We start from the raw sequence: 26,582 nt of genomic DNA, 5'->3' as shown, positions 1-26,582 counted from the left end.
TCTCCTGTCCACTGCTCTGTGGGTAAATTAACACAGCAGGCACCGAGCTGCCACGGCCAGCGCCGGCAGATCCCAGCTGGCTCGATGAAAACTAGCTCATGCATCTTTATGCTGCGCCGCAGTCGCTCCCCTCTCTGCAAAGGAGCGGGAGTCAAACTCGTGCAGCCGCGAGAGCAGCGCTGCCTCCCAACTCTTACCATGGTGTTGGGCAAATCCTGCCATCCCACTGCCTCGATTCTGCCACCGGAAAAAAGGGAAATAAGATTTTTCTCTTGCCCGTGTTGTAAGGATTATTTGCTTAGGATGTCTGTGTGCTGAGGTCTCAGCACTTCTGGAGGAAAAAAAAAAAAAAAAAACAACAACAACAAAAAGAAAAGGGAAAAAAAAAAAAAAAAAAGCAGTGCAAAAAAAAGCCCAAGCCAAAAAGCATAGTCAGGGTGTTTGCACTAGTGCTGCGTGCTTGAGGAAAGCTGTGTCCAGCATTTTCAACCTGCAAGAGGAGCCTCTCCCGAGCCCTCCATCCAGTCACCACTGCCGGCTCACCCCCTGCTCCCACCTGCCCAGCCGAGACTCCAGTGCACCCGGACTCCAGCACCAAGCAGCAGCTCTTCCTCAGCTGAGCAGCACGCAGGCAGCACTCTGCTCATCCCTGCCCAAAGTCACACTCTGCAGAGCTCATGGCAGCTGCTTGGCAGAAGAAGAATCTTGGTTTTTTTTTTCCTTCTATTTTTTTCCCCTCCCCACATGATGCATTTACAGCAGCAGCAGGTGGGGTGAGGACTCGTGCCCCAAGCACCGTGGTGTGGCCCCTACACCCCCAGTGGGTCTAGGACATCTCTCAGGTCACACCAACCCATCACAGCACCCTGCTCTGCTCCCTGCCTGCTGGGTACCCACAGATGCCACAAGGATACTGCTGGTTTCATCTTCTGGGGGGCACCTCACCCTCTCAAGCAAAGGGTCCCGAAATTCACAACATCAAATACCACATTTCACTTGGAGGAATGAAGATTGACTTGGACATTCAATCCCAAGTTTTCTCCCTCAGTTTCTCATTTCAGCTCTGGTTTCCATCCTTACCTTAATCTTGCTACAGGTCTGTGAATAATTGACTTCTTGGTTCACTGCCTCAACCAAGAGATTGCTAGGAAAAAAAATATAATTTCATGTTGGCCCAAAACTGAATGCTTTGTGCGTCTCACTGAACAAAATGTTTCTTTAATTCAAAATGAACCATTTTATTTTCAGAGTTATTTTTACTTCATTTTTTCAAGTTATGGTCATTCAATCCAGCTCTGAAATGATGTCCCTAAAAAAAAAAAATAAATTAAGCCCTTTGTTTTGAATATACCAAAAGGAAAAGTGCGAATTACTATCTTGTCTGATTATTTTATTTTTTCCAACCTATTGGCTTTGTTTGTTTGTCTGAAGGGGAGGGTGGAGAGGGCAGACTGCCAGAATGAGTCATCCTGTTTGGCAGAAAATTATAAACAATTTCAATTGATTTTAAAATTGGGTTGTTTTTTTTTTTTTCAAAAAGAATCCAGCATCCCCTCCCACCCCTGAGCTTCCCCCAGTACTGTGGAGCAGCTCCTGGGGGACACAGACCCTCAGAGCCATCCACAGCAGTAGAATGGCCTGTCTGCCCTGTTCTGTGATAATTCCTTGAAGATAATTTGCCATATGGTAAATCTCTCCTTCACAGACACATCACACTGAAACTTACTGCTGATTTGTTCTGGTCACCTCCAAGCCCATTTCGGACCTTTATCTATTCCAAATTACTCCTCAGTCTTTCATGTTTCAGGTTCTCCTCTAGACAAAGGGAAAACCCACTCATTGCCCTGTTCCTGTTTTACAGTTCTCTCTGTCAATACACTCCAGGTCCCCTTGGGCTGCTTCTTTGCCCTTGTCAATAAAGATAAGGCCTCCCATTTTGGCGTCAAGTATAAAAATCAATAACATCACCATTTGCACACCCTTCTAAATCACTGACAAATGTATTAGGTTGGACCCAACAAAAACCCAGCCCCTAAATCCATTTCCATTCATGAACTGCATCCAGCGAACTCTGGCCAAGCAGCAGTGTTGCTGTCCAAGCCAGGAGAAATCTGCAGCAGGAGTATTTTGAGGCAGTGTCTGATCTTGCTAAATATATTTATTAACCACAAGAGTAAGATGCTGAGGCTGCAGAGAACTTCTGAAAATAGATTCACAGACATCAAGCCATGTACTAGCTAAAACCTTGGATCTTTCCAAGCAGCCGTGAGCAGACAACGGGGCACCTCTCCCTGCCCTCTCAGGATAAAATCCCTACCCTAGAAGGGTATCAGGCAGGGTGGCCTGGAAGGGTTATGAGTATCCACATTGCTTTCCTGGTGTCCTGGTAAAAAGGCTGGCAGGTCAGCAAGGAGGATGCCAAAGAACCATCATGGTCTGGGAAAACACAGCCAAACAGCCCATTCAACCCTGACTGAGGGAAAGCAGAAGAGATACCCGCAGGGAACCAGAGCAGGGAGAACCAGCTCTGCAGAGACCTGTCGCACACAGGAGAAAACAGAGAAGAAGATACAAAGAGAGAAGAAGAAAAGGATTAAAAGGATCATCTCCCTGATGATCAGGGAGATCAAGGATAAGATCATAGCTATGCATAGGCCAGGCCAAGAAAATGAAAATCCAGTTCATGAAGCCTCATGCAGCTAGAAGAAGTCCTTTGGAACTGGATTTGGCTCTATGGAGAACTGGAGTTTACACTTTGTTAGCCAGACAAAACAAGAAATAAAACCTCTCTTGATGGGGATCACATCTCCTTTAACAGTGCTGCAGGCAGAGACATCCAGCCAAGAAACAGTCCAAGAAGTTTCCTCAAATATCAGCATGGGTAAAAGGTGGGAACTCTGGAAATCAATCTAATATTCACTAGGTACATGGAATCTTCTCTCAACGACTTTTTAAAAGGTTTAAAAGGTTTAAAAGCTGCAATCAGTTTCTCTATTACCAGTTATGCTTGACTCTATGGTAACAAATAGATTGACTAGAAATTGCCCTTTTTCACTCAATGCAGTAGCTCTCAGCTGCCGGAGTTCATCTGGGAAGATGGGATAATTTATGGGAACACATTCTTAGGTCTTTTTTCAGCATGAGTCTCTGACTGCTACTAGGGGGAAGTTTCACCTGTACAGAAAACAGATTTCCTTCAGGAGCCCCTGCCACTGTAGCTTTAGAGGAAAAATTATGTTCTGAGTAGGAAAGCATCCAAGAAAAAACAGCATGCACAAGAAACAGCTAGGAAACCTTGCCTTCTACGTATTCTTTTAAAATTAATTTATAGCCACTAACGGAGGTGACTTAGACGAAAGGTGTGTCTCCACCTTCAATCCTTTATCTGCACTGCAAAGACACAGATACTGCTGTAGCAAGCAATATGCTGATTAGCTGACGTTTATGCAGCCATTTGGGAATATAACGAGTTATGTCATTATTAAGCATTATTACAAAGCTGCAGCTCTAGATGAAAGTCAAATCTCATAGTATAAGTCAAAGGAAATTCAAATTCTGGCTTAAATTCTTAAAATCGAAATCACGACTCATACCTACAAACTACAGCACTGCCACTGCTAACCCAGGTGGCTCAATTACCCCAATACAATTCTCTGCAGGCACAGCAGGAAGGGGAATTTAAGGACAGGAAAAAATCTTTAGGCTGACTAACCACCTCCCATTTGCACTTAGCTTAAATGAGACATCAGCTGTGTTTGCTTTAGTGACAGGAGCTGCAGCAGCACAGTGGTAAAGGCTGTCTCTGGCAGGGCAATAAAGACATCAAGGAGGTGTTGCAATGGATGTCCAGGTTGTGAAGGAGAGCCAGAGACCTCATGCCACTGCTCAAGGGCTGTCACCCCTATTTATGTAAAACCAAAGCTGCCACAGGACTTCCAAGTCTTAACCCTGACGCTGCCAGCACTCAGCGTTTCATCATAAGCTCCCTGCTTGACTGTCTGCAGGAGTGGAACAGAGAAACAACAATGCTGGAGAGGGACAAAAAGCTGAGCAAGAAGAAGGATTGCTATGGAAAGGAACTGAACTGACCTCAGGCCAAATTGCACAACATTTTTCCATCAGCATGTACATGCTCACAAGCCCCCACTGGCTGGGGGGTTTATCTTTAACGAGAGTGACTCAGTGCATGAAGGTGTCAGGAAAGAAATTATTGCACCAAAAGCCAAGAGTGCTCCCTCTTCCTTGTATACTTTTGGGATAATATATTGAGAAAACTCTGTGGGAAACTAAGAGGAAGCAAGAACTAAAAATTACAGAATTCAATGTAAGATGTGCCTGGCAATAAAACACTTACCAGGAGCTTTTAAATGATACAGAATAACTGTGTCTGTCTGGGGCAAGGTCCCCTGAAATCTGCCAGAAGCCCATTCCTGAGGGCAAGTATCATGCTGTGCATGACACCAACCAGGCCTTCAAATGCCTCCAGCTCTGACCTTCATTTCCATGCTAAATTAATAGCTTTGCCTCTCACTGCCATTTCACATTACTTCTTCAAGCACACGATTCAAAAGAATCTTAGTCTTATCCAAATAAAATGGAAAATGAATATAAAAACACGTCACCAGAAGAAACACTGTAATTTTAAAAACCAGAGAAATGCTGATTTATAACACTCACCTGAATTAAGTTGACTTATGTTTTCAGAACTACAGAGAAAACTAAAGTTTCTATCTTAAAGCAAATATTTTCTTTAATCTCATGAGAATATCCTTATTTTTACTTCAATGGAGGTACGGCACAATGACAACATGGCAGGACTGAGAAATGTGTTATTTCAAGTCCAGTTCTGTGGCTATTAAATATTTGGAAACTTCAAACAGTATCACATGATAAGGTTCTGTGGCAGACTTTAGCAACCCAAGTAGAATGTCTTTCCACACAAAGTTACAGGGAATACTGGTATAATATATATACTTTTATATTATATAAGTAGCTCGTTCACACTTTATCACAAGCAACATCCAAACTCTTCACTGAAAAGCTAGAATCAACAGCATTTTTATGTCATCTTTGCTTTAACATGTGAGCGCAGAGCAAACATTACATTCACTTTCACAATATTCCTGTAGGAAGAGGTGATGCCTCTCTGCCTGAGTTAAAGAAGCACATTTTGAGTTTTTTCAAAAATTTTAATAAGGACCTTTTCAAGCAACAGGTTATTTCATTCTAACAATCTTCATTCAATGCCCTCTAGAAAGGGCACAGGCTGGGCTCTTGTGAAAGCAAAGAGGTAAATAAGGTAATCAGAAAACACCGGCACCAAGGTCAGATAGACAACTTCCACTCCAGCACGTGACAGCTTTTGAGAGCCTGACTTTGTAATCTAAATAACGTTCCCTTGTCAAAGAAATGCAGTTGCTAAGATTTTTCTTAGCAGATACAACGATAAGAGTGAATAACCTCTCTGTTTCCTGTGCCACCCTTTCCCAGAAAAGCCTCTCACTTACATGCAGGGATGTTTGTAACCAAGCAAAGGCACTGTATGTTTGTGATGTAAATATTAGCCCAGCAGAGAAACACCTTTTTATTACCCTGCTGAAAGTCCTCCAGAGAGGACAGTGAAGGGCAGCAGGATCCAAAAGAAACCTTTTGGGCTGGAAAGATGGGAAGCAGGCTCACACCTCATGCCCACAAGAAGGTCTCCCACTGCGTGTGCCCACAGAAAGTTTTAGCCTGGGCTTTGGGGTCACAGAGGACACTCGGTGATCCTCATCCAGGAATGGCTTCTCATGCACCCCTTTTCACCCCAAAACTGCCCTGTCTCCTGGTACAGGGCCATCTCAGAGGAAATGTGACTTACTTACAGAACTTTCCTGCACAGAGCTGCTTTCACAAGCTCTTTTAAATTGGTCTCCAGGGAACCAAAGGAGCTGGAGGTCAAATACTTCAAGGACAAAATGCATGGCAAGGCTGAATTTTTCAGCCCTGGTGAGAGGAATCTTGCTGGTGTAAATACCAAACAAATCATGCCATGCCTGTTACAGGTGTTTCACCTTCCCACTCCCTCTGTTCATCTTTACTCACCATTCTCTGGTCTTCTACTTCTCCCTCACCAGATACTGATGTTTTGTACCTCATCCTAGACTCTTTGTGGCCTTCCACATTTTACCTGAAATTTAGCCTTCCTCCCATGTTATGTCCTGTAACTCCTTTCTTCTATTATTCAAATTAAAAGACATTTTGACTCTAACTCAGTCTCACAGAAGTATCTTGAAAGATCACAGGCCAGATGAAGTAGACTGGGGGCAGCTATTATTGGAATGAGAAAAGAGTTTTGGTTCTTCAGCTCAGGAAAACAGGACTTAATCAGTCCTGTCTTTAATCAGAAGAAAAATCACAGCTTTACCTTCACTAAATGCCACTTGTTTTATAGCTACTTTATCAAAGCACAAAGCAGATGAACATAAAGTGCAAGTATTGTACTAAGTAGAGCAATGGTCGTGTTTCCCTCCAGTCACTTTTTCATCCCACATCTCCATTTCCAGGAAAAGGGATCAGAGCAGGACATGAGACTCATATTACCAAACACAGAAGAATGTCCATATCCCCAGGATCTAAACCATGCTAATGCATTCACCACTGCAGCATCTAGACTGAGCGTCTCTGACCTACCACAGCTCCTTCTGATCTGCCGCAAACTTCCGCAAACCAAAACAACTCCAACTGCTCCTGCCATTGTGCCTCTTCCTCCCATACACCATGCCTCCAATCCAAAGGTCTTTTTCACTTCTCCTTCCTCCCTCCTCCAATTCTTTGTCTCTGCAACCTCTTCTGTGCCGCCCACACACTTGGAGAGTGGAGAGCAGACCAATCTGGCAAGCTCAAATAACAACAAAAAAAGGAAAGAAAAGGGGAAAAAAAAGTGGTTTTCTGGCCTGGAAGATTCCTCTGTATTTTTATCTGGAAGGAGCAAGCAAATCTCTTTTCCTTTCACCATGAACCAAGGGGAATGGCGATGGATCCCAAGGCCTCGCATTCTCACAAATCAGCCCTCACAAAAATAAGGAACTGGTATTTCTTCTGGACACACAGGCACCTTTGAATAGGAACATCAAGCTTCTTTTCAACCCTCTTCCAGCCCCAAGCACCAGTTAAAAATATCAGTTTTTACAAGGGGGGGTTAGATTAGCCAGTTTTCTTGTTAGTTTTTCTTAAAAAGAGCTGAGGACAAGCTTTGCTGCCTGCCTGGAGGCTCCTTAACCAGCCAGGCAGTTGTTGGCACTTCAGGGGCTGCTGGGCTGCCTGGGCATGTGCCTACACACACAGCACAAGAAGGGGGTTTGGAAAGGTACAGCACCCCCTTAGTGCCCACATGACACTGGCAACATTTACCCATCAAGGTCCCACTCCTGCCATCTCACCAGCACACACAAAAAATCCACTCTGGCATAAAGCATCTAATGTCATTAATGGCACACAGCACAGTGATACAGTCCAGGCATGTGGAAATAATCACAGGCCCAGAACCCAGGATGACTGATTTTTTTCCCATTCAACATATGTTTTACTTAGATGTCTGCTTCTTCCCACTCTTCCTTCTCTTGGTCTCCCAAACTATTATTTGATTTTGAGGGAACAGAGAAAAACATCTTAGAACAGAAACATTAAATCACACCTATCTAAGAAAAAAAAAATGCTTAACTTAGATATAAACAAGATATTTTATTAAATACACACATTCCTAATAATAGGCAGGATTTGACCCCAGCACAACTGGTCTCTTGAGCAGATAAAATACACCTGAAGTCTGTTCAGCATGAGGGACTAAAAATAATGTTTGCAATTAGAATCAAAGAAGTTGAGTTTCAATGATTAATAAACACTGCTTATTAGGACCAAAGTGTATGTTCCACAGAATGACTCAAAAACTCAAAGTTATTCTGTGCAGCTATTTGCTTGTTCAAGGTGACCTGTGAGCCATACTCCAGGCTAGTAAAAATCAGCAGTTACATCATTTACAACATCAATCCAAACAGAGTGTCTCTCCCTCCCTATCAGGTCATCTTAACTCAGCTGTTCTTATGTCCTGGAGACATTTTAGCTGCACAAAAGCATTTTCACTTTTGCAGCTTCGTGCCAGCTATGATGACTCCTGTCACTTTAGCCTTATGTAGCCACACAGACAAAATGTCCATCTTTCAATGGCTTTATCAGTACAGCTGCAGCCACAGTCACCATAATGCTGACAGTCTTTAACCAGGCTTTCACCCAATATCCACCTACACTGCTCTATTGAAATCAAATTCTCACCTGTGCCTCTAAAGTACATCAGCCATCACACTCTTCACCACATTTTCTAAACTGGACATTTTCACACATCTCCTCTTGTCATGTAGCTTGAGGGGCCAGTGCCAGCACCACTTCTGGTGGCAGCAGCATGTCTTTTTCCACAGGAGACGCTTGCACATCCTAGGGGAATCCCTACTTGACTCTTACCCAGCTTTTACGTCCAAAGAGAAAACACAAACAACGGATAATCAGTGCTCCCCAGCTTCAACCAGATCTTCATCAAATTGCTCTCTGCCACACTTCTAACTCACACACAGTGAACTGAGTCCACTGACATTTCCAAGACCTCATTCAAGATCTGACTGTGGTCTCACCCCCACTTCAGAGACTATTTGCCCTTCAGCTTCAGTGAGAGGACAGCAGTGAATGTTTTTCATTAATGTAGAGTAGTTAAGAAGTATAAATCTTTTTCTGTCTGTCTAGATTAAGATAGGAACATTAGACATGGGCATGACAAGATAAATATCTCTGCATGTTCCATGTTAGCAGCACAGGTCTGTACACTACATAGACATGAGGCTATTTCATATGATGGTCTTTTCAACAGGTTCAAGTGTATTGAAGGTCCGTGTCTTAGGAGTTTGTGATCTTCCCAGACATTAGTTTTTGCTTCAAGACAAACCCCAAACCTGCTGTCAAGGCAGAGATTTATTTAAGAGAATATGTACAAGACCCATACCACAGTGCCCCTGAACAACTCCCCTTTGAACAACTCCCCTGGCTGCCCTTGGGGAGCACAGGGAGCCCCCTGTCCCTGGATGCTCAAACACCAGGGCTTGCCTGCTGGTCACTCCTTCTGGATATTGTTCATGCTAACCTAAAGCTCAGTAACCACTTTTTTTCCTCACAGCCTACACTATATGCTGACACGATTTATCCCTCTGCTGCTTTGCAAGTCTGTGAAACACTTAACAGGCTCAAAATGCAGGCACTGCAGAAAAGCATCTTTATTCAATACCTTATTTCACCTTCTAGCAAACAGAAGCAGTGTCTGTCTCCCAGAGCAGGGATGGACCCTTAGCTGGGTAAAACCATAGTCTGAGCCAATACTTGTTGGGATTTAGACAACTTGAGCCAAGGAAGGAGACTTGGAAGATGTTGAAATTTGAGTGGGAGAGCTGTGTAAAGAGACTCAGAAATATTTAAAGGAAATGGGCACAATGAAGAGGAAAGACATTTTTGCTGGCTTATGAAAATTAAATGTACGCAAGGCTTAATCTGCCACTAGTGAAATCAGTAAGAATTTTGCCAGTGAAGCAAAACAAAAGCAGAAATGGAAACAACATCTGACATTTGCTTTGTCAGACTCATACAAATTGCTGTAGTTAATTGCCTATGAGATAGATAAATAATACACCACATGCAGCATATAATTTTAAATTTTCATTTTCACAGTACAAAGGTGTCATAATCTGGAGAGTTTTAATGCTTGTAAAAGCTGGTTATGCTGACTCACATTTAAGATGAGATTTTCCATTTGGATAGTCATGTTAAATCCATAAAGACGCCAAGCAAAAGAACATGTGAGAGGAAAATAGATTAAAATACAACATAGAAATAGAAGATAATTTGGATAAAATTTGTTGCAAGTAATTTATTGTCAAAGTAGCCTTCAAACCTAAGTTCTTGGAATGCAAAAGGCAAAATATTTCTGTAAATTATTGTTTGGGAACTGATCATATAAGCTTAGAGGCTTATCCAGTATAAATGAAAGCATCTGGCCTTGTATCTTTAAGACCATAATGATATGGCTGCTGAGCAGTCACTATGGAAAGCACGATATTCAGAAATTAATATCTCTCTGAGCACAGAACATATAATGAAGATAACAAGGCAGAACAGAGAAACAGGACTTGGACTATCACATCTGGCATACTCAATGGATTAGTCATGCGGGCAGCAGACCTGCACCGGGGGACAGCAGAAGAATGGGGTGAGGAACCTAACCCTAAACAATTAACCTTTGGGTAAGCAGCAGACCATTATCAAGCCAACACAACAAGATCCAGACCTAGAATTTCAGGGCAGTCAAAGCTGGGGTTATGTCCTATTCTGGGAGCTGTGTTTTTTAGAGATATTTCCACAATTTACAGCCGGTGGGATGCAATAGTCTCTGATATCATCATTTTCTAAATACTATCTGCACAGCAGATGTTTTGTGTGTGCACACTACCCCTCAAGCTTCTACCATCTGTTTTTTTACCTAACAAGTCAGGTGTTCATGGCTTTTTTACCAAAAGAATAAAATGGGCATTCTTTTTGTCTTCTAAAGAAGAAAATATGGGGGTTCTTCACTTATTCTTTGTACTCCTGAAAAACCTCGTTAGAAATGAATTTAAAAAAATTGGAGCACTGGGTGGAATGATTCCCCTTTAGTCACAGGGAAAATTACAGAGTAGGACTGTAAGAGGGTGAATTAGCAGCACACACAATGGAACCTGACACCACCTGGCTTTCTTCTCCCTTTTTAAATAAGCAAAGAGTAACATGAGGAGGCACCATGGAGACAGAGAGCTCCAACACCAGGCAAGGTGTGGAGGGGAGGAAGAGCAATGCTGGATGAATGCTGACATGTAAACATGCCAGCAAGGCCAGCAAGGGCCAGGGGTGTCACAGGTGGGTCAGACATCAAGTCCTTTGAGGACCTCAGACTGCCACCCCTGACCAGGTGAGGCTCAGATCCCCGATGAGAGGCAGCCAGCATCAGAGGTACAGAACTGGGACACATTGCTCAAGAGCTGCCCTCGCCTCTACCTTCTTCTCACAAGGGATGAAAGCCAAACAACAAAGAACATTTTTATTGGACCATCACTGGTGATGGACCAGCTCTGACACTTGGCAAGTTCCTCATTAGGAGCCAGAGAAATGGCAATCATTGCAAATGCCACGGGGATTAAGCTCAGCATCTTTTCTGGTTACTTTTCTAGTTGTGTACAGGAAGCTTCCCTGCTGGAGCAAGTTCTTTCACTATTCCTCCCTATTCATATAGTAATTATATCATTAAATAAAAAGAAAACAAACCTGTTTAAAACCTAGTTTAAAGTTAAAATATGCAAAAATCAAACAGCATGAATTGCCCAAGACTTACAACATCACCACAATATCACAGTTCTCCCTCAGCCAGACTGTAGAGATTCACAGTGGTCTGAAACACTAACAGCAAACATGAACCCACCATATGTAGAAATAAGTTGCATTCAGCACTGATTAATGCACAGACAAGCAAAACTGTGCTAACAGAAATATTTGGAGAAAGTATATTTCCCCTCTCAAACCAAACAGCTACAATCACCCAAACACTAAGAGGCATTATCATGAAGGGCTCTGTCTTGTGCCAGGGAAATGAGCAGTGAATGAAAACTAATTATTAACAGGTCAGAAGCAATTAATTGTTCAACCAGGAGCAGAGAATAACTAACACATGTATAAAAATCATGGATTTACCAAAGTCAGTTAAGGAACTGGGAATGAGACCACTCAAACTGTTCACTGCACACAGAGCACCCAGTCCATGGTGCCACTGCAGCCCACAGTGACCCTTCCCAATGTTCCCAGACCACCTTCAAGGGATAATCTTCTGTGCAGCCACCACCACCCTAGGCTCCTCTGCTCATGTTCACAGCAAAGTGGCAATTTCAAGTGTGATTTTTCTTGCTTGTGATGTGAAAAATGATCAAAAGCAAAATCTCCTTTCCTAGACGTCACCTACTCAGACACTTTAGTTGACACATGCTACCTTCAGTGTCCAGAGGCACTCTGGAGGATGACTGACTGTCAACAGCAATGAAATCTGGAAAAAACCCATAGCTGTAACAGGGTTTGCTCCATGCCCAGTCCAGAGGATAACATCCACAGCACCCTCTTACACTGCAGCTCACTCATTTCACTGTGTTTATGCCATCAGCTGTTGGCAAAACATGACTAAGGCACTTTATTGCTTTGTGGCTTAAGAACAAAACATCTCATACAGGAGAGAACCTGCTCTGATTGTTGACAGAGTCAGACCAAGGCTGTTGATGGAGATCAGGATCTCACCGGTCATTCCTCACTCCTCTTCCCATGTGGAGCAGTCTCTCCATACACCTAACTTCTTCCTGGTCAGCAAACCAGTCTTTGCTCATCCATCTGTGGTTCAGGACAGGGGACAACACAGGGATGCCCAAAGTCATCCTTACCACTGCTCTATCCAAATGGGAGGCAAGGAGAAGACAAGGAGAGAAGGGCTTTGTCCCCCAGACACAAGGACGGGTGGCAGCGGCGCAGCACAGCTGCCACAGCCTTTGCTGTTCCTTTACAGCCACTCTTCTCTCAGAGTCAGCTCCCTTTTGCTGCATGTGGAGCGGAGCACTGTTTGCTAAGCTGTGTAAAATAGGAGACAAGGAAACTAAATGGAACTCTGAGTGCCTGCATTATACAGGGTGGGTGCGAGTTGCACTCCTCAACACCACAGTCTGCTCTCGTAGGCTTCGCTCTGCCGTGGCTCGATAAATAAGTAATCGCAGGGAGCCCCAGAGCCCCTGTTCAGTCCAGGAGCTTTATGTGGTAAATGAGTCATGAGGAGTTAGAGGGACAGAACAGAGAGATACAGCACCAATGGAAAACACCTGCCCACTTTCTACAGCTAGAACAGACCTAGGCCATCCTCCTCTCATCCCTTCTCTAAACCATCTTTCACACTTTCATACAGCTGAGAAGAAGATGTGTGAGAAAGGAAAATAGCCATGTGTTTTGTCAAATCCCAGAAATGCAAAGTGTTTTACAGTTTAAGAGGCCAAGGTACTCAGTACCTTACAAATATATGCATGCTTCCATGATTGGAAGTAACTAAGTCAAATTAAGTAGCTGTAGCACCAGACGTGCAACTTCTGTTTAGCATCATCCTAAATTTGTTCACTATTTCTTACACCTACATTGACACAAGCAGAGCAGCAGTAGAAGAACTAGATATAAATATACAAGAGAATAACTGGTCAAGCAGAATGCAACTTTTCTTATGTTATATGAGTCCTTCAAAGCCCTCAAGACACCTGTACATCCATCTGGAAAAAAACACCCCAAACTTAAAAAAAACCAAACCAAACCAAACCAAACCAAGAGAACCTGAAATAAAGATTTTTAGGTTACATGTCATATAACAGAAAAGACAACACAACAGCATGGCCAGCCTTCTACAAGCTGTCTTTAACACAAGTCTGCTGGGACATCTTTTGGAAAAGCACAGCACACATTTTAGCTTTGGTTTAGAGTAACAGAAATTTGGGAAGTTTTGTCACTTCATCTCAGCAGCAGTTTGCAAAAATGTTTTTCAGCATTCAATTAGTTCCCATTTCAGAATTAGCAAAATACCTTCCCAGAGCTATTACAGAGAAAAGGCAAGAGATGTGTGCTCTCTCAAACTCCTGGCTGCTCTTAAGAGTGGCTGGACACTCCTCCCCTGGGGATTTTTAAAGTTGCCTGTTATTTCAGTGTGACACAAGAGCATTTTGTTGTATTATTCCATAAAACCAGAACCCACCATTCCAATCAGATCAAGGCACTCTCCACTTCAGAGATGACTTGCCCATTTTAACAAAGGGATCCTTTTAAGTTGCTGTCCTCAAGCCCACCAGACCACATGCTGGGGTGAATGTGGAGGGGGAGGCAGGGAACACTTCCCTGTGCCATTATACAAATGCCTGGTAAGAACAATGGCTAAAAAGGCTGAGTATTTAAATGACTTAGCATCTAAGTGGATTCACTGGAAATACTTTCAAATTTTTTCCCTAGCAGATAGCCTGAAGATATGCAAAGACCGGAAAGTGCATTCAAGATGCTGAATCTGATGTTGCTGTCTATTTATGTCAGTACAGTTTCCAAATCAAAATACTAAAGCAAATGGTCTTCCCCAGGGAGCAGATGTTTGAATGCAGTGATGGGGACCAATTTAGGAACATAGGTACAAATGAAATGTTCATTCTGTTCCAGCCTTCTCTTGCGATGTGAATTGTGATTCACAGAAAGATGACTACACCAGAGACAAGAATGAAAAATTAATTCCATTTTCTCTAACAGTGGACTGCTGGAATTTAGGAGAGTGTCTTTCCCAGTGAGATACTACCTCACACAGTAAGACAGTATCTGATGATTTTAAAAGCAGCAATAATGCTCTCCAAGTCAGATGCACACAGAATACAGTTTCTGAAGCTATTCTGCACAAATAACTATTCTTCTCTTCTACTTGATTGCAAATTAGGTTTGAAAGGGCTTCCCTACTTCCTAACAGTGAGTGAAACAATATGTGTAAATGACTTGTGGAAGCAAGAAAGCACAGAAGGTTCATTGGATGCTACAGCACGTGATGATTTTCCATTTGCTTCTTACAAGTTCACTGCCTTTGCATTTAAAAGACATTATTATACTATTTATATTTTAGCAACATCTTGGATCAAAGCAAGATGAAGGCATCATTTTGCCAGGCTCCATCCATCATTTCAGGTAAATAATCTCCATTCTTTAGGATCCAGCTCCATAGCTGGGGCTGCATTACAGGGCAGCACTGGCCCACAGGACCCAGCCCTCCCCAGAGTGTGCAGGGGCACTCCTAAGGCGTGCAACGCTTTCCTGCCCCTGTATGCAAAGCAATGGTTTGGGTTACACTCTGCAAACACCTTTATATTGTTAATTTGCATGGGTACATATGAGACCGTGGCAGCCTAGCAACTGAACTGCAACAGAAGATAGGTTCAGAAGGAAATTAAGAATCATTTTCCTTTCCCCACTTGGTATCTGGTTTTTACCAAGATCAGAAACTACAACAAAAAGCTTGGTTCTATTTCCAGTGCTGGCAATGGTTTTCTGACCCTGTCTGTCTGTTCCTAGTTTCTAAATTCACAAGATAAAGATTATAAATTTCCTCCTCTTTAGACTGATTTGGAGATTTTCAAATGACAGGTACTATATGACAGAGCGTAAGTTTCTGCCAGAGTACTACTTAATAAATGACCTCTTAGACAGCAAAGCAACAGGGAGAGTGAGCAACACCTAATCAAGTCACATGCACTCTTCACCGAGATCAAACAAGAATTTCTCTTTTAGATGAAGTCAAAAAGCTCCAGGCAAGAGGGAAAGGACTTCTTTATCTATTTCAACCTTTTTTACCCCAAGGTTTTGACAAGTGTGGATCCACCAGTAAATATTTTGTTGAGAGCTATTGATTGCTACTGTGATATCACTGATGCTCTGGCTCAGCACAGCCCTCATGCTTTCTCCACTGTCATTCTGAAATTTAGCCCGTGGCCAGCTTGTCAGTAAGTTGTCTCTGCAACCAAGTCTTCCACCACTTTTCAGCATCACTGCTTTAACTGCTGTACCCACAGCAGTCTGTGCTTGTGCCATAAATGAAAGGGGGATGCAAACTGAGACTGGACACTTGGCTTGAAATTACTTGTAAGGCTTGAAATTACTTGTAAATTCTCACCAAGGTTATAAAAGGGACACTTGAATATGAAACAGAGATAGTGAACAAATCCTGGAATAAGCTTTTAAAGAGAGAAGAATCCAGGCCAAATGGAAACACACTGAGTATAATTTATAATGAGCAATGTGTAAAAAGCTATCCAAATCATGGAGCTCAAAATGAGAATAAACAGTGATCTTCCAATAGGGACAAGTACAGATAAGGTAAGTATCTGCTAAAAGGCTGAACTCTGAGCAACCTTTGGGTGTTACCAACTGCTTGAACGAGTCCTCAGTGTGTTTTACTAAAGGCCAAAAAAGACTGTAGCAGAAATACTGCATATTCAGTGTGCCAACCTGGAATTCAGTACCTGTCAGTGTGACTGTTGCTCAGCAGGTAACTATGAAAAAAATAGATTTGCAATCCACTTTTGCCTGCAATGAGCACAGCTGATCCTGCAAGATAACTGATATGCCCAGTAAGATGGAACAATGCCTGCAGTCACCCAAACTACAGCAATAAGGAATGAACAGTCAAAAAAAAAACCTAAGCCTTGCTCACAACACACATCATGTACTCATTTCCATCTTGATCTGTGGTGGTCAGCAGGATCACTGTGAAATGTGAAATGCATTGGGTGTAAACACCTAGAAGAGTGTCAGCCCACAACAGAAAACAAAAGAAAAATTCTCTTTAAAAACATTTTACACACTTCGAGGTGTTTTCACATTTGTTAAGGCTCTTTGACAGATCACATCACCACTAACTGGTAGAAATAAAAATTAAGTGCAGAGCAAAGCTATTCAGGTATTAGAAGGAAAAGTGCTGGGGGGCTTTTGGAGCACTGTTGGACAGCAGTAGGGATTACAACCCAGGTGGCTGAAAATATACAGTCCCCAGGTAGTGCTGGGAGCCTCCAACATGTGTTAAATTGTTTATTTAAACAATGTGATTTTCATCCATGTTCATTTGCAGAGTGATGACTGCCTTTCAGTAGTTATTGAGGGGACACAGATCCTGTGTCCTTAGCCTCGGACAGGTTTAGTTCTTAACTAGGTAGACCCCTAAAATATAAAGTGACAACTCTAAAATGGAAACTTTTCCCCCCCACCCCAGCCTTCCCCAGACCCATGGGAACAGGAACCATCATCCAGCACTTTCTATCTTCCCTGAGGTGGTTGAGATATTCACTGAGTGCTGATGACAATGTCAGACTGGCAAGCAGTCACTGTCCCATGGGAATGAGGAAATGTGCACACACACTGGAAACAGGACCATGTGTCTGTCATGCTGGCATCAATCACCTCTCACCACAGAGAGCAGTCAGCACTGCAGAGAATGAACCATCCAGGCCAACGGGGCTCTCGCAGTGCTCTGTAACTCCACACTGCTTTTTCCTGAGCCTTCTAGAAGAAAACAAAAGGTGAACCCTATTCAGCCAAAGACCCATGAGATCACACAACTGCCCATCACTAAGCATAACAGCAGAACTTGGCCAGCTCAACAAGTATCTCAAGTGTTTCTTGCCAGGTACTTGAGTTTCCAGCAGAGATGCTGCAGTTTCTTCCAAAAATGTTGTCTTCTTAAACAAACTGGACAGATTGTTGTGGAGATGCTAAGAGAATGTCAATCTGCTAAATGTCAGAAGGATTTTGACTAAACTAGGAAGAAAAATAGTCAGGAATTACAGCTATATAATTAGTAACAAATCTTTAATTCTACATGTTTGGATAACAAGGCTGATTTAGAATCAATTGCTGAAGTGGAGCAGCCAAGAGGACAGATTCAGATCCTCTCTGTACCAGTAGAAATGCAGAGCAGCTCTACTGAAGCCAAAAAAAAAGTATGTAAGGCTGCAACAGTTCCATCCTTACAGCTTGAAGCTAATTTAATGACAAAACTGTTGGTTTGTTTTTTTTTTTCCTTAATAATCTTTTTTACCTATTCATGAAATGCACCCAAGCCCACAAAACTGAAGCTCCTCAAAGGCAGGAGCTGAGCCAGGAACAGGTCCCAAAATGGTCAAATTTCAGGTCAAGTGTTTGTTTCAACATCTGAAAGCTCAGGGCCCAGACTCTTTTCCTTCTTGTAGTCTCTTTTTGTAAACAGAAGTTTCATTGAAGAAAGATATGAAGAGAGAAAAATCCTGGACAGCTTGTTCCTGCTTACATGACTGATCCATGGAGTTGGGCTTCCATGGCTGACACCAGACTTCCAGCAGACTGTTAGGAAACTTAAGTAAGAAGCTCTTCTGAAATGCCTAAGTTTAAAGAAGCTCACAAAAGAGCAAGAAAATCACAGCCTCTGTCTGAAACTGTTTTGTGAAGTGACACATCTTACATTTTACACATTATTCATATAATCTGTAGAAGAGAGTCAGTAGCTGACTGACACTAAGATGTTGAACACCTTCCAGCCTAGAAATGCCTGCAGTGTGCCAGCTCTACGTAAACTGAATCTTGAGTTACAAGGACTAAGTGAGGGTGCTGCGTGTCACCACAGAAGGGATGTTGGATTTTAGTGGACAAATTGTTATCTTCTCCCCCCCAAGGAAGTTGCTGCTAACAGCAACTTGAGACACTGCCATCACCATCTCTTACAAAGGAAGCAAGGCCAGAAATTTTTGTCTCCTTTCTTATGTCAGGAAGGGTGTTTTTACAACAGATGAGCAAGAGTGGTGAAGAAATCAAGAATAATTCAGAGAACATGGAAATAAAGCTAATACCAGTTGCTTTGGATGCACAAAAAATGTATTACAGAAACATACCACATACAGTTTTGTATCCTCTTGATAAAATCTCCTCTTGATGACTTTAACATGGTAGTCTTGGATGAGTCAGCGGGAGATGTGTCCAAGTGAAAACCTCAGAACTGCACCCTCCAAAATTATCTTCACCAAAATCCAGAGAACTTCACAGCCTTAATGTGTGCCCACAATACATTTTGTGTCATTCCAAAGATGAATTTTGGCTTACCAAAATTCTTTGGCCAGTTAAAGCAAGGACAAAAATAGTGTTGTCCAGCAAACTGAAAGGAAAACAACAATCTCAAAGCCATTTGTCTTCACAGTAATTTCCGAGTCATGCTAAAAATACAAAGGCAGCATATGGCATTCATAGTGGGTCTCATCACTCCCTGGAGCACCAAATAAGAGGGAGGCAAGTGCAAGGTGCACATTTGGTAGCTGAGTGTGATGCAAAGAAATGTGGGAGGGCAGAAGCTACTGAAGGGCACCAAGAAAGAAAGCAATGGGATGGGGCTTAGGTTTTGAATTCTGATGAGGGTATGTTTTATTAAGCATGAAATCATAAAATGGTTTATTAATGGACAATAACACTTTTTAAAGGACCACTACTGACTGAACTATGAATATCAACTAAGGCAAGTGGGAGAAATGTCAAAGTTTCCAAGTCCTTGTTCCAGACTGTTTGCAGAGTTGGAGTCCCTTCCATGTTCTGGGATGAAATATTTTGTCCAGGGTCACACAGAAAGTCTAAGACATAGCAGGGAAATTATAGCAGGTGTCAGACCATCATTCCACCTCTTCCTCACTCTCCTTCACCACCCTAGTCACAATCCAGCCACGAGGAAAAGCTTTCCTTGCAACTACACAGGCCAGACACATCAGTGAAAAGAGTGGCTTTCCCTGGAGAAAGGCAGAGGGAGCTCTAAGATATTCCTTGTGCCAGCTCACCTCACCATTAAGCTTTTCCCATACTATCCCATTCCTCCCTCACCTCGCAATCATCCCTTTTTGTTTTGGCCGAATATTTTACCACCCTCTTACATACATGACTGCTAGAAAGAGCATTTCTGTGACACCCACAGCCTCCGAGGCCCTAAAGCCCCCCAGGCCTGCCTAGCTGCCCTTGGCCAAAGGTGTCCCAGCAGCCTGGTGCTGGCTGTCCCCAGGGCTGTGCCCCCCACCTGCCAGCGAGGCTGTTTGTGCAGCGGCTTTTCAGCAGCAGCACAGAGATTCCTCAGAGCAAAGCAGCAACAGAAGCTGGGGCCACCTGGCCCAGAGCTGTGCCTCATGTCACAAAGGGGATTTTGCCCAGGCTGTCTTTAAGAGGATTAGGGAATCATCTACTTGCACAAAACAACAGTCACATCTGCTGCTCCAGCGCAAGTTCTTCTTAGCTGCTCTCACAAAGCTCATTTTTGCTCTGCCCTGACAACTTCTCCCATTACAGCATCCTGCCATGCAATGCAGACACTTGTGAAGAACTGGGGCTTAGATACAGGTGGAGGGTGAGCACCAGATCAGGTGCATTCGGAGCTCATCCATCCCACAACAGTAAGCAGCATCACACAGAGCAAATAAACAAATAGGCCTGGTTTTCAGAGGCTGGATATTCACAGCAAGCTGGATATCACTGAGCAGTCAAACTCCTGAGGCTTCAGAGGGGGTTTAGGAGGACTGTGGTGTACCCAAAATTTGTGAAAATGTAACCAATTATTTAGCAGTTTCAGAACATTAAAGCAGGTTAAAGAACATTAAAGTGATATCCCCAATATACTTCCTATATCATAGACAGAAAAATCTTTGTTGTGTCAGATGTGCAGATGTACAAAATGGTACCAAACTGGTACATCTAAAAGGAAGAGGAAAGGAAAGCAAATTCCCTAAGGCAAGACCTAAAACCGGATTACTTTTCTTAGCTTTTTGAACTCTAAGATACATACAGACCAGCCACCTTGATTTTTCCTCCCTTCCATTGGCAAGAGATAAGATTATCAAGATGCCTATAAATTGTTTTTATTGATTTTACAAACAGGAATGTTTTTTTTTCACTTTTTAGATTTTATAACTAGACTTGCAATTTAGATTTCAGCTATGGCTTCCTAAAAGAAATCCAGGATTGCCCATCTGACCCCTAAGCAAATCAACCTTAATCCTGTAATATAACACTCTTCCACAGGACTGAGCACCCTTTCACTCCCAAGGTGGTCCCACCAGGTCAGGGTTTAACCATTGTACTCTTGCTCATCCCAGAGGTGCCACTGCTGTTGCATGGATTGGTGATGGATTTCCTCTGCCAGGACTCGGCCCAGGATATCAGTGCAACCATCCTGGATGCACAGAGCACACAGGGATGGATGTGAGGAAGCAGGGACAGAGTGAGCTGCAGCATGAATAGGGCACAAAGCGTAGTAAGGAACTGGATCTGGTGTGTGTGGTCTGACTTGATATCAAAACCTCCTGTGAAACTGGTTTCTTTTGCAGTAACAGGTCCTAGTGCCTACCTACTCTTCCACCTCCAGAAGATTTTTCCAAAATATTTGACTAAAATATCCCACTGAAGTTGGTTTCCCTTTCCTGCTGCTGAAGGACTGGGGATTGCTCTGCCCTTTCTCACAGCCTTCTCCAACAAAGACTTCACCCCCCTTCACCTCCCCAAAGGAAATTAATCCACTTCTTTCTACAGTTTTCTCATCAGAAACAGCTCCCTCTGCCTCGTGGTTCTTGTTCATCTCTTTTGGGCTCTATCAAGTGTTTCCACGCCTTTCTCAAAGCATGCTGATCAAAACCGAACATGTTATTCCAGTTCAGCTCCCATCACTGAGGGAAATGCCTCCCCCAGTCCAGCTGTGGGGCTTCAGCCAGCTCCCCTGAGCATAAAATTTCATTATTTTGCAACAGAATGACATAGTTTCTCATGAGTTTTCCTCCCAGACCCCCTCTGCCCTAATAATTATCTGCACCCTCGAGTTCTTCTGTCCAAGAACAGCATTGTGCTGTTGTCTCCATCGAGTCACACCTGACACCTGACCATTCCAAATGACCTCCTAAACTTTAGGACTGTTTTGAGATTCCAGTACGTAAAGTGCTTCTGAGTCTGGTCTGCTGGTACAACAGGCAGTGCACTTACTTTTCAGCAGATTTCACTCAAATGAAGTGACTCCCTTCAAACAATTGTATGAATTTAAGCCTGCCTCAGATATGAAGCTACTAGAAAAACTACACACAGAGGCATTTTTACACACAGAGGCAGATAATCTTTTTGATACAATTGTTAGTTATATATTTTTAAAAATATATACCTAACAATTATATAATATATATATTTCTTCTCAAAAAGATCGCCTCATTTAAGTCTCCAGCAGTCATACCTCATATCTTTGCTTTAGGGCTCAGCTGCTCAGGGCAAGATAAATACTGTAGGCAGAGGTGTCCTGCAGGTACCTGTTCGATTGGGAGATTTTTCTCTGGCCAGCTCATTGTTTTTAAAAGGATCTATTTCACCTCAAATAAGAAAAATATTCCTTTAACATCTTAAAAATCTTCTTTCAACATTCCTTTAACATCTCCTTAACTCTTGACACCAATTCTAAAGGCTGCTCTTAGCTGCCTTCCTGGAGAGCCACTAATGAAAAAGTAGCAGCCTCTTGGATTGCAGAGAGTCCAGGCTCTCAGTAAAGTTTCATAAAGGAATTAGGAATTGCTCTGCTAGGTCAAGTCATTGATCCAGTTAAAGGATTGAAGATAGACATGGACACATAACCAGTTATTTAACTAATTACCCCCGAGCAAGTGAACCAGACTAACTGGTGATGTCCAAGCTCTCAGTCTGCTGAAACGTGTGGTAAAACACTAGAGATTCTCTCCTCATGGAGGTGAATGTATCCCTGAGGGAAGGTTTGTTAGCAATACTCATTTCAGAAGCATCACCACACCAAGAGCCTGCCCTAAGTGCATCTTATTTATCACACAAAGGATAATCACTACAGAGAGATCGTGACAAGTAGGCTACTTCACCAAATAACTCAAACATTTTAAGACTCTCCAGGAGAAGAGGCAGAACATAAAGGAGCTCACTGGCTATTTCTGAGCTACCCTGATGCTGTAAGATCAGCACCCTGTTATTTGCCCTCCTGGTACAGCAGCAAGGAGAATACCAGATGAGTGCTTGGCTCCTCACACCACAGCAAAAATCTTGGATGCTGTCAGATTGAAGCATGATGACAGCATCCAAGAGATGTGGGGAGAAGACAGAGCAAATATTTTTGCAGGACAGATCCCAGCAAGGACAACAAGGAGTGTCCCACTGGGGCTGGGTGCCTGGCTGGCAGCTGCCTGGGGGACACAGAGCCATAGCAGTGAGGGCCTGACCCAGCAATGACAGCAGTGATGAGCTCCTGCCCACATCTCCCAAGACCCAAGGGTTTAACTGAAGCTAAGCTGTAACTTGAGCATTCACCTGAGGTCTCCAGTAAGGTGAGAAATGCCACACCAGATCTCATCTCCACACAGAAACAGGAGTTAAAGAATAAAAATAGTAGCAGCCAGGTGCTCCAGTTCCTCAACTTGATTGAATTTGGCATGTGAAATATAGTAGGTTCAAAACAGTAATTACAGAATAATACATATGAGAAAAAGACCCAAGTCACAAAAAGGAAAGCAATTACAAGCAAAATTAGCTGGGAAAGAGAATTAATGGAAAAATATGAGTGATGATGGATATATTTTACCAGATGTCAGAAAGTGACAATCATAGAAAAAAAATTCTCAAAAAAGAGACTTGTTTCATAAATTAAATGAAATCTTCTAAAATTCAAAATTATATGAAAAGTGAGTGAAAAGAAATTGATAGAATTATTAAATAAGTTAATAGTCAGGAATTGTTTTAAAAGCTGATTGAGAGCAGTGCACATTCCAGCAGTAAAGTCCATTAATAGATATAAGTAGCTGAGCTGACAGGAAGAAACCATGAGGATATGCAGGACAATTCCAGTAATTAGACTCTATGGGACAGATGACTCTGTGTTTGGGTGGAAGTTAGTCAAGGTATCCATAGGATCACTCGATGGACAGACACACATCCAGTCACACATCACCCAAAGAGAGACACTGCACAGTAAGTGAAATGAGAGAACACACTAATTAGGAAATGCAATCACTAGGGAGACTTAATAAATAAACAAGAGGCAATAGGAAGGCTGGCAGAAGACAGCAGAGGGCAAGCAGACTTCAAGGATAAAAATTTGGTACATTCTGAAGGAAATACTCCTAACAAATAAATTCCATGGGGAAAGGAAACCTGTCCATTTGAAAAATATTAACAAATACTGAAAAAAAAATGATACAGGTGGAAATGATCAGTATGAAAAACTGAGTCATTGCAGAGCACGATCAGCAAGGACCAGGGAAGGAGAACATCTCATAGGAGCGGGGATCATTGTTGGGTCACAAGGGCAGCTGAATGTAGCAGCCAGCAAGACCTGGGGACAGCAGACAGCCAGCATCCAGCCATCCTTCCCTGCAGCATTCTGCATTTATTTTCTTTAGAGATTATTCACACAGCTTTCATGGCTTTGAAGATTCATGAGACTATCCGGAACTGGCACCAAATTTCTTGGGTTTTTTGCCAGCTTGCTACAGCTGGTCAGGAGTCTGTGATAACCCTGCATCAACACTGCCTGTGGGTGCAGCATGTACCCAGGGGAAAGAGGGTATCCAGGTATCCCTGCACTTGCAGTTCACACTTGCACACTGCATGCCCTGTACCCACAGCATAATGCTTCCCACACATCCATCCAGCAGCCATCTAGTGCCAAAAATGTATGTTCCATCTTCTTTTACCTTCTGCCCTTTCATTCCTGGCTGTTTCATGGATAAATGTGAGCACTGAAGAATATCTTAATGACCACAAAACTGTTTCTGAGCACCACCACAGAGCACACATAGTCCATCCTGCTCCAGGTCCCAAGAGAGGAAAAGCAGGCAGTGTGGTGAGCCATGTGGAAGGTGCAAGTTTCCAAGTGAAACCTACTTCAGTGAGCAGCAGCAGTGCCATCACTGCCCTGCAGCACCCAGAACTGCACTGAGCTCATGTCAGGAGCTCCAGAGAGAATCTGCTCCAGCTCTGCTCTGACCTCTGCAACCTCCACATCAGCCCCATTTGCTCCAATGACTCAGCAAGACTCCTTGCAGCAGCACAGATCTAAACTCAACACCTCCAAGTCTTCAGTGGTTGGAGTTTGAATAAAGAAAATGCCAGAATGCCCAACTCTGCAGTGGAGGTGAGATTTGCATGTTTGTGGGGATCTCATCAATAAAGCACAGTTTTGTGGAAATCTACCAAGTGTTTCTACAACTGAGGAAGCACTTGAGAGGACAAGCAGTGCAACACATGAACATCCATTTTGTGAATGCAAATACCTCTCTTTTATGTATGTGCAATTTGCTTTCCTGCACATACTAATGGAGAAAACATTAGAAGATGCAGAGCACAACAGCTATGATGGAGCCTCAAGTGGGCTGGACCAAATATTTAGGAGGGTACCTTGTGGGCTGAGAGGCAAGAAGTCTGCCTGTGACCTTGACCTGCACGAGATGCTGGTATACAGACTGTGTCTTCTAGTAAGTAGCAGGAAGCCAGGTATGTAGGTATCTGCAAGATGTTCAAATCCCTAACAGTAGGCTAGGAGCTTTATGTGAAACTGAAAAGCCTTCAATTGTTGAAGGTGGGAAGGAAGTGGTTCTTTTTGTGAGGCTTCATCAGCCTCGTGTGTCACAGTGTTTCAAAGAGAACTTCTTACTTTTGGCAGCAGAGATAAAAACCCAAAGATGTTTGATCAGGATAGGTCCTTCAGCTTCCCTGTAGGTGAGATGGTGACAGCAAGGAAGCTGCACAGCCTGTCTGTGTTCACCTGGGGCATGCTGCACACACAACCACGCTGCTGCTGCTGGGCACCACTGCACAAGTGGTGCTGCACTTTCAAAGAACACAAAGGCAAACAATTTTGAAAATTTGTAAGATCTACTGAGGCTTCTAATGAAAGAAGATTTGGAAATCTGTTAAACATGATAAAAATGATGAGGTAGTGAAAGGCATTAGTTCAGAACACCTTATTAACTCCTAAAAAAAAAAAAAAGGCTTAATGCTGTACTGAAAAAAGGGGGGAAAGCTTGTACAAGCACTGCAATAGGCAGCATTACAGATAACACCACAGAACCCAAAGTCGCCCAACTGCAGGCTCTACAAAGAAAACATGTCATGTCCTTGAAGGATAACAGAATCACCAAATCTTTCAACTAAAGCCACCATATGAAAAATGAGAAATAAAAGCATTATTCATACAAAACTGGATTCATTTACTGTTTATGCAACATAGCTTCCCATTGGCACTGGGCTACAAAAGGGGCTGTCCAGCCATTGCCCTACAGTTCACATGGCAGCTATGTCAACTCCTTCCCTTCACTCAGGCCTAGGCTGCAAAACCTTTGACCATCATGTTTACATGTCTGACAGCTTGTGCACAGATACAAAAGACACCATCTAATGAGCTCTACAGAGTCTGTCCCTCACAGTGTCCGTTGTTATACCAGCAAAGCTCCCAGAAAGCAACACCACGATGCAGCCTCCCCTACGGATGCAGTAGCATTTTGGAGGACCAAGAGCCTTGAAAGGACTCTGATGGAAGAAGGCTGGAAATTATGTTAGAGGCATTTAACCCTTCACACCAGATATTGAACACCCAGGCTAGAGAACTGTTCTCTGACTGGGGAATGCTTAAACCCTTCACGACCCCACCAATGCCATTTTTAATGGAGCAAACATCCTCAAAAGGCGTTTATTATCTATCTGGTCACTATTCATACTGCTTCTTCATGGGAAGATCATGGCCAGAAGTACGTTTTACTCTCCTGGATCCAAATGGGGCACTTGCTCCTGAGGACCTGGATCCAGCAGAGCAGGGAACGTGCCTGACATGCTCCATCAAACACAAGACCAGCCCTTTGCAACTGAGATCTTGCACACCAAACAAGATGGAGGTTACAGACAGTACCATG

The 26,582-nt window shown here is 43.0% G+C and overlaps 1 protein-coding gene across 3 annotated transcripts in view; it reads right to left on the bottom strand.

Annotated features, from left to right (window-relative positions):
- The window catches only part of NEURL1 (neuralized E3 ubiquitin protein ligase 1), a 143,933-nt gene that overhangs the window by 84,436 nt on the left and 32,915 nt on the right, over nt 1-26,582 (bottom strand). Inside the window, exon 1 of one of the 3 annotated variants that reach the window (XM_038141685.1) lies at nt 557-1,033. The exons of 1 other annotated variant lie outside the window; for it this stretch is intronic. In XM_038141685.1, the coding sequence (XP_037997613.1) occupies nt 557-647 (91 nt within the window). In that variant the 5' untranslated portion in view covers nt 648-1,033. One more of the 3 variants, XM_038141688.1, reaches the window with a different exon arrangement.

The sequence above is a fragment of the Motacilla alba genome, chromosome 6 (genome assembly GCF_015832195.1).
Source record: "Motacilla alba alba isolate MOTALB_02 chromosome 6, Motacilla_alba_V1.0_pri, whole genome shotgun sequence".
NCBI lineage: Eukaryota > Metazoa > Chordata > Aves > Passeriformes > Motacillidae > Motacilla > Motacilla alba.
The sequence above is the reverse complement of the archived record's forward strand: the minus strand, read 5'-3'. Positions and strand labels throughout refer to the sequence as shown.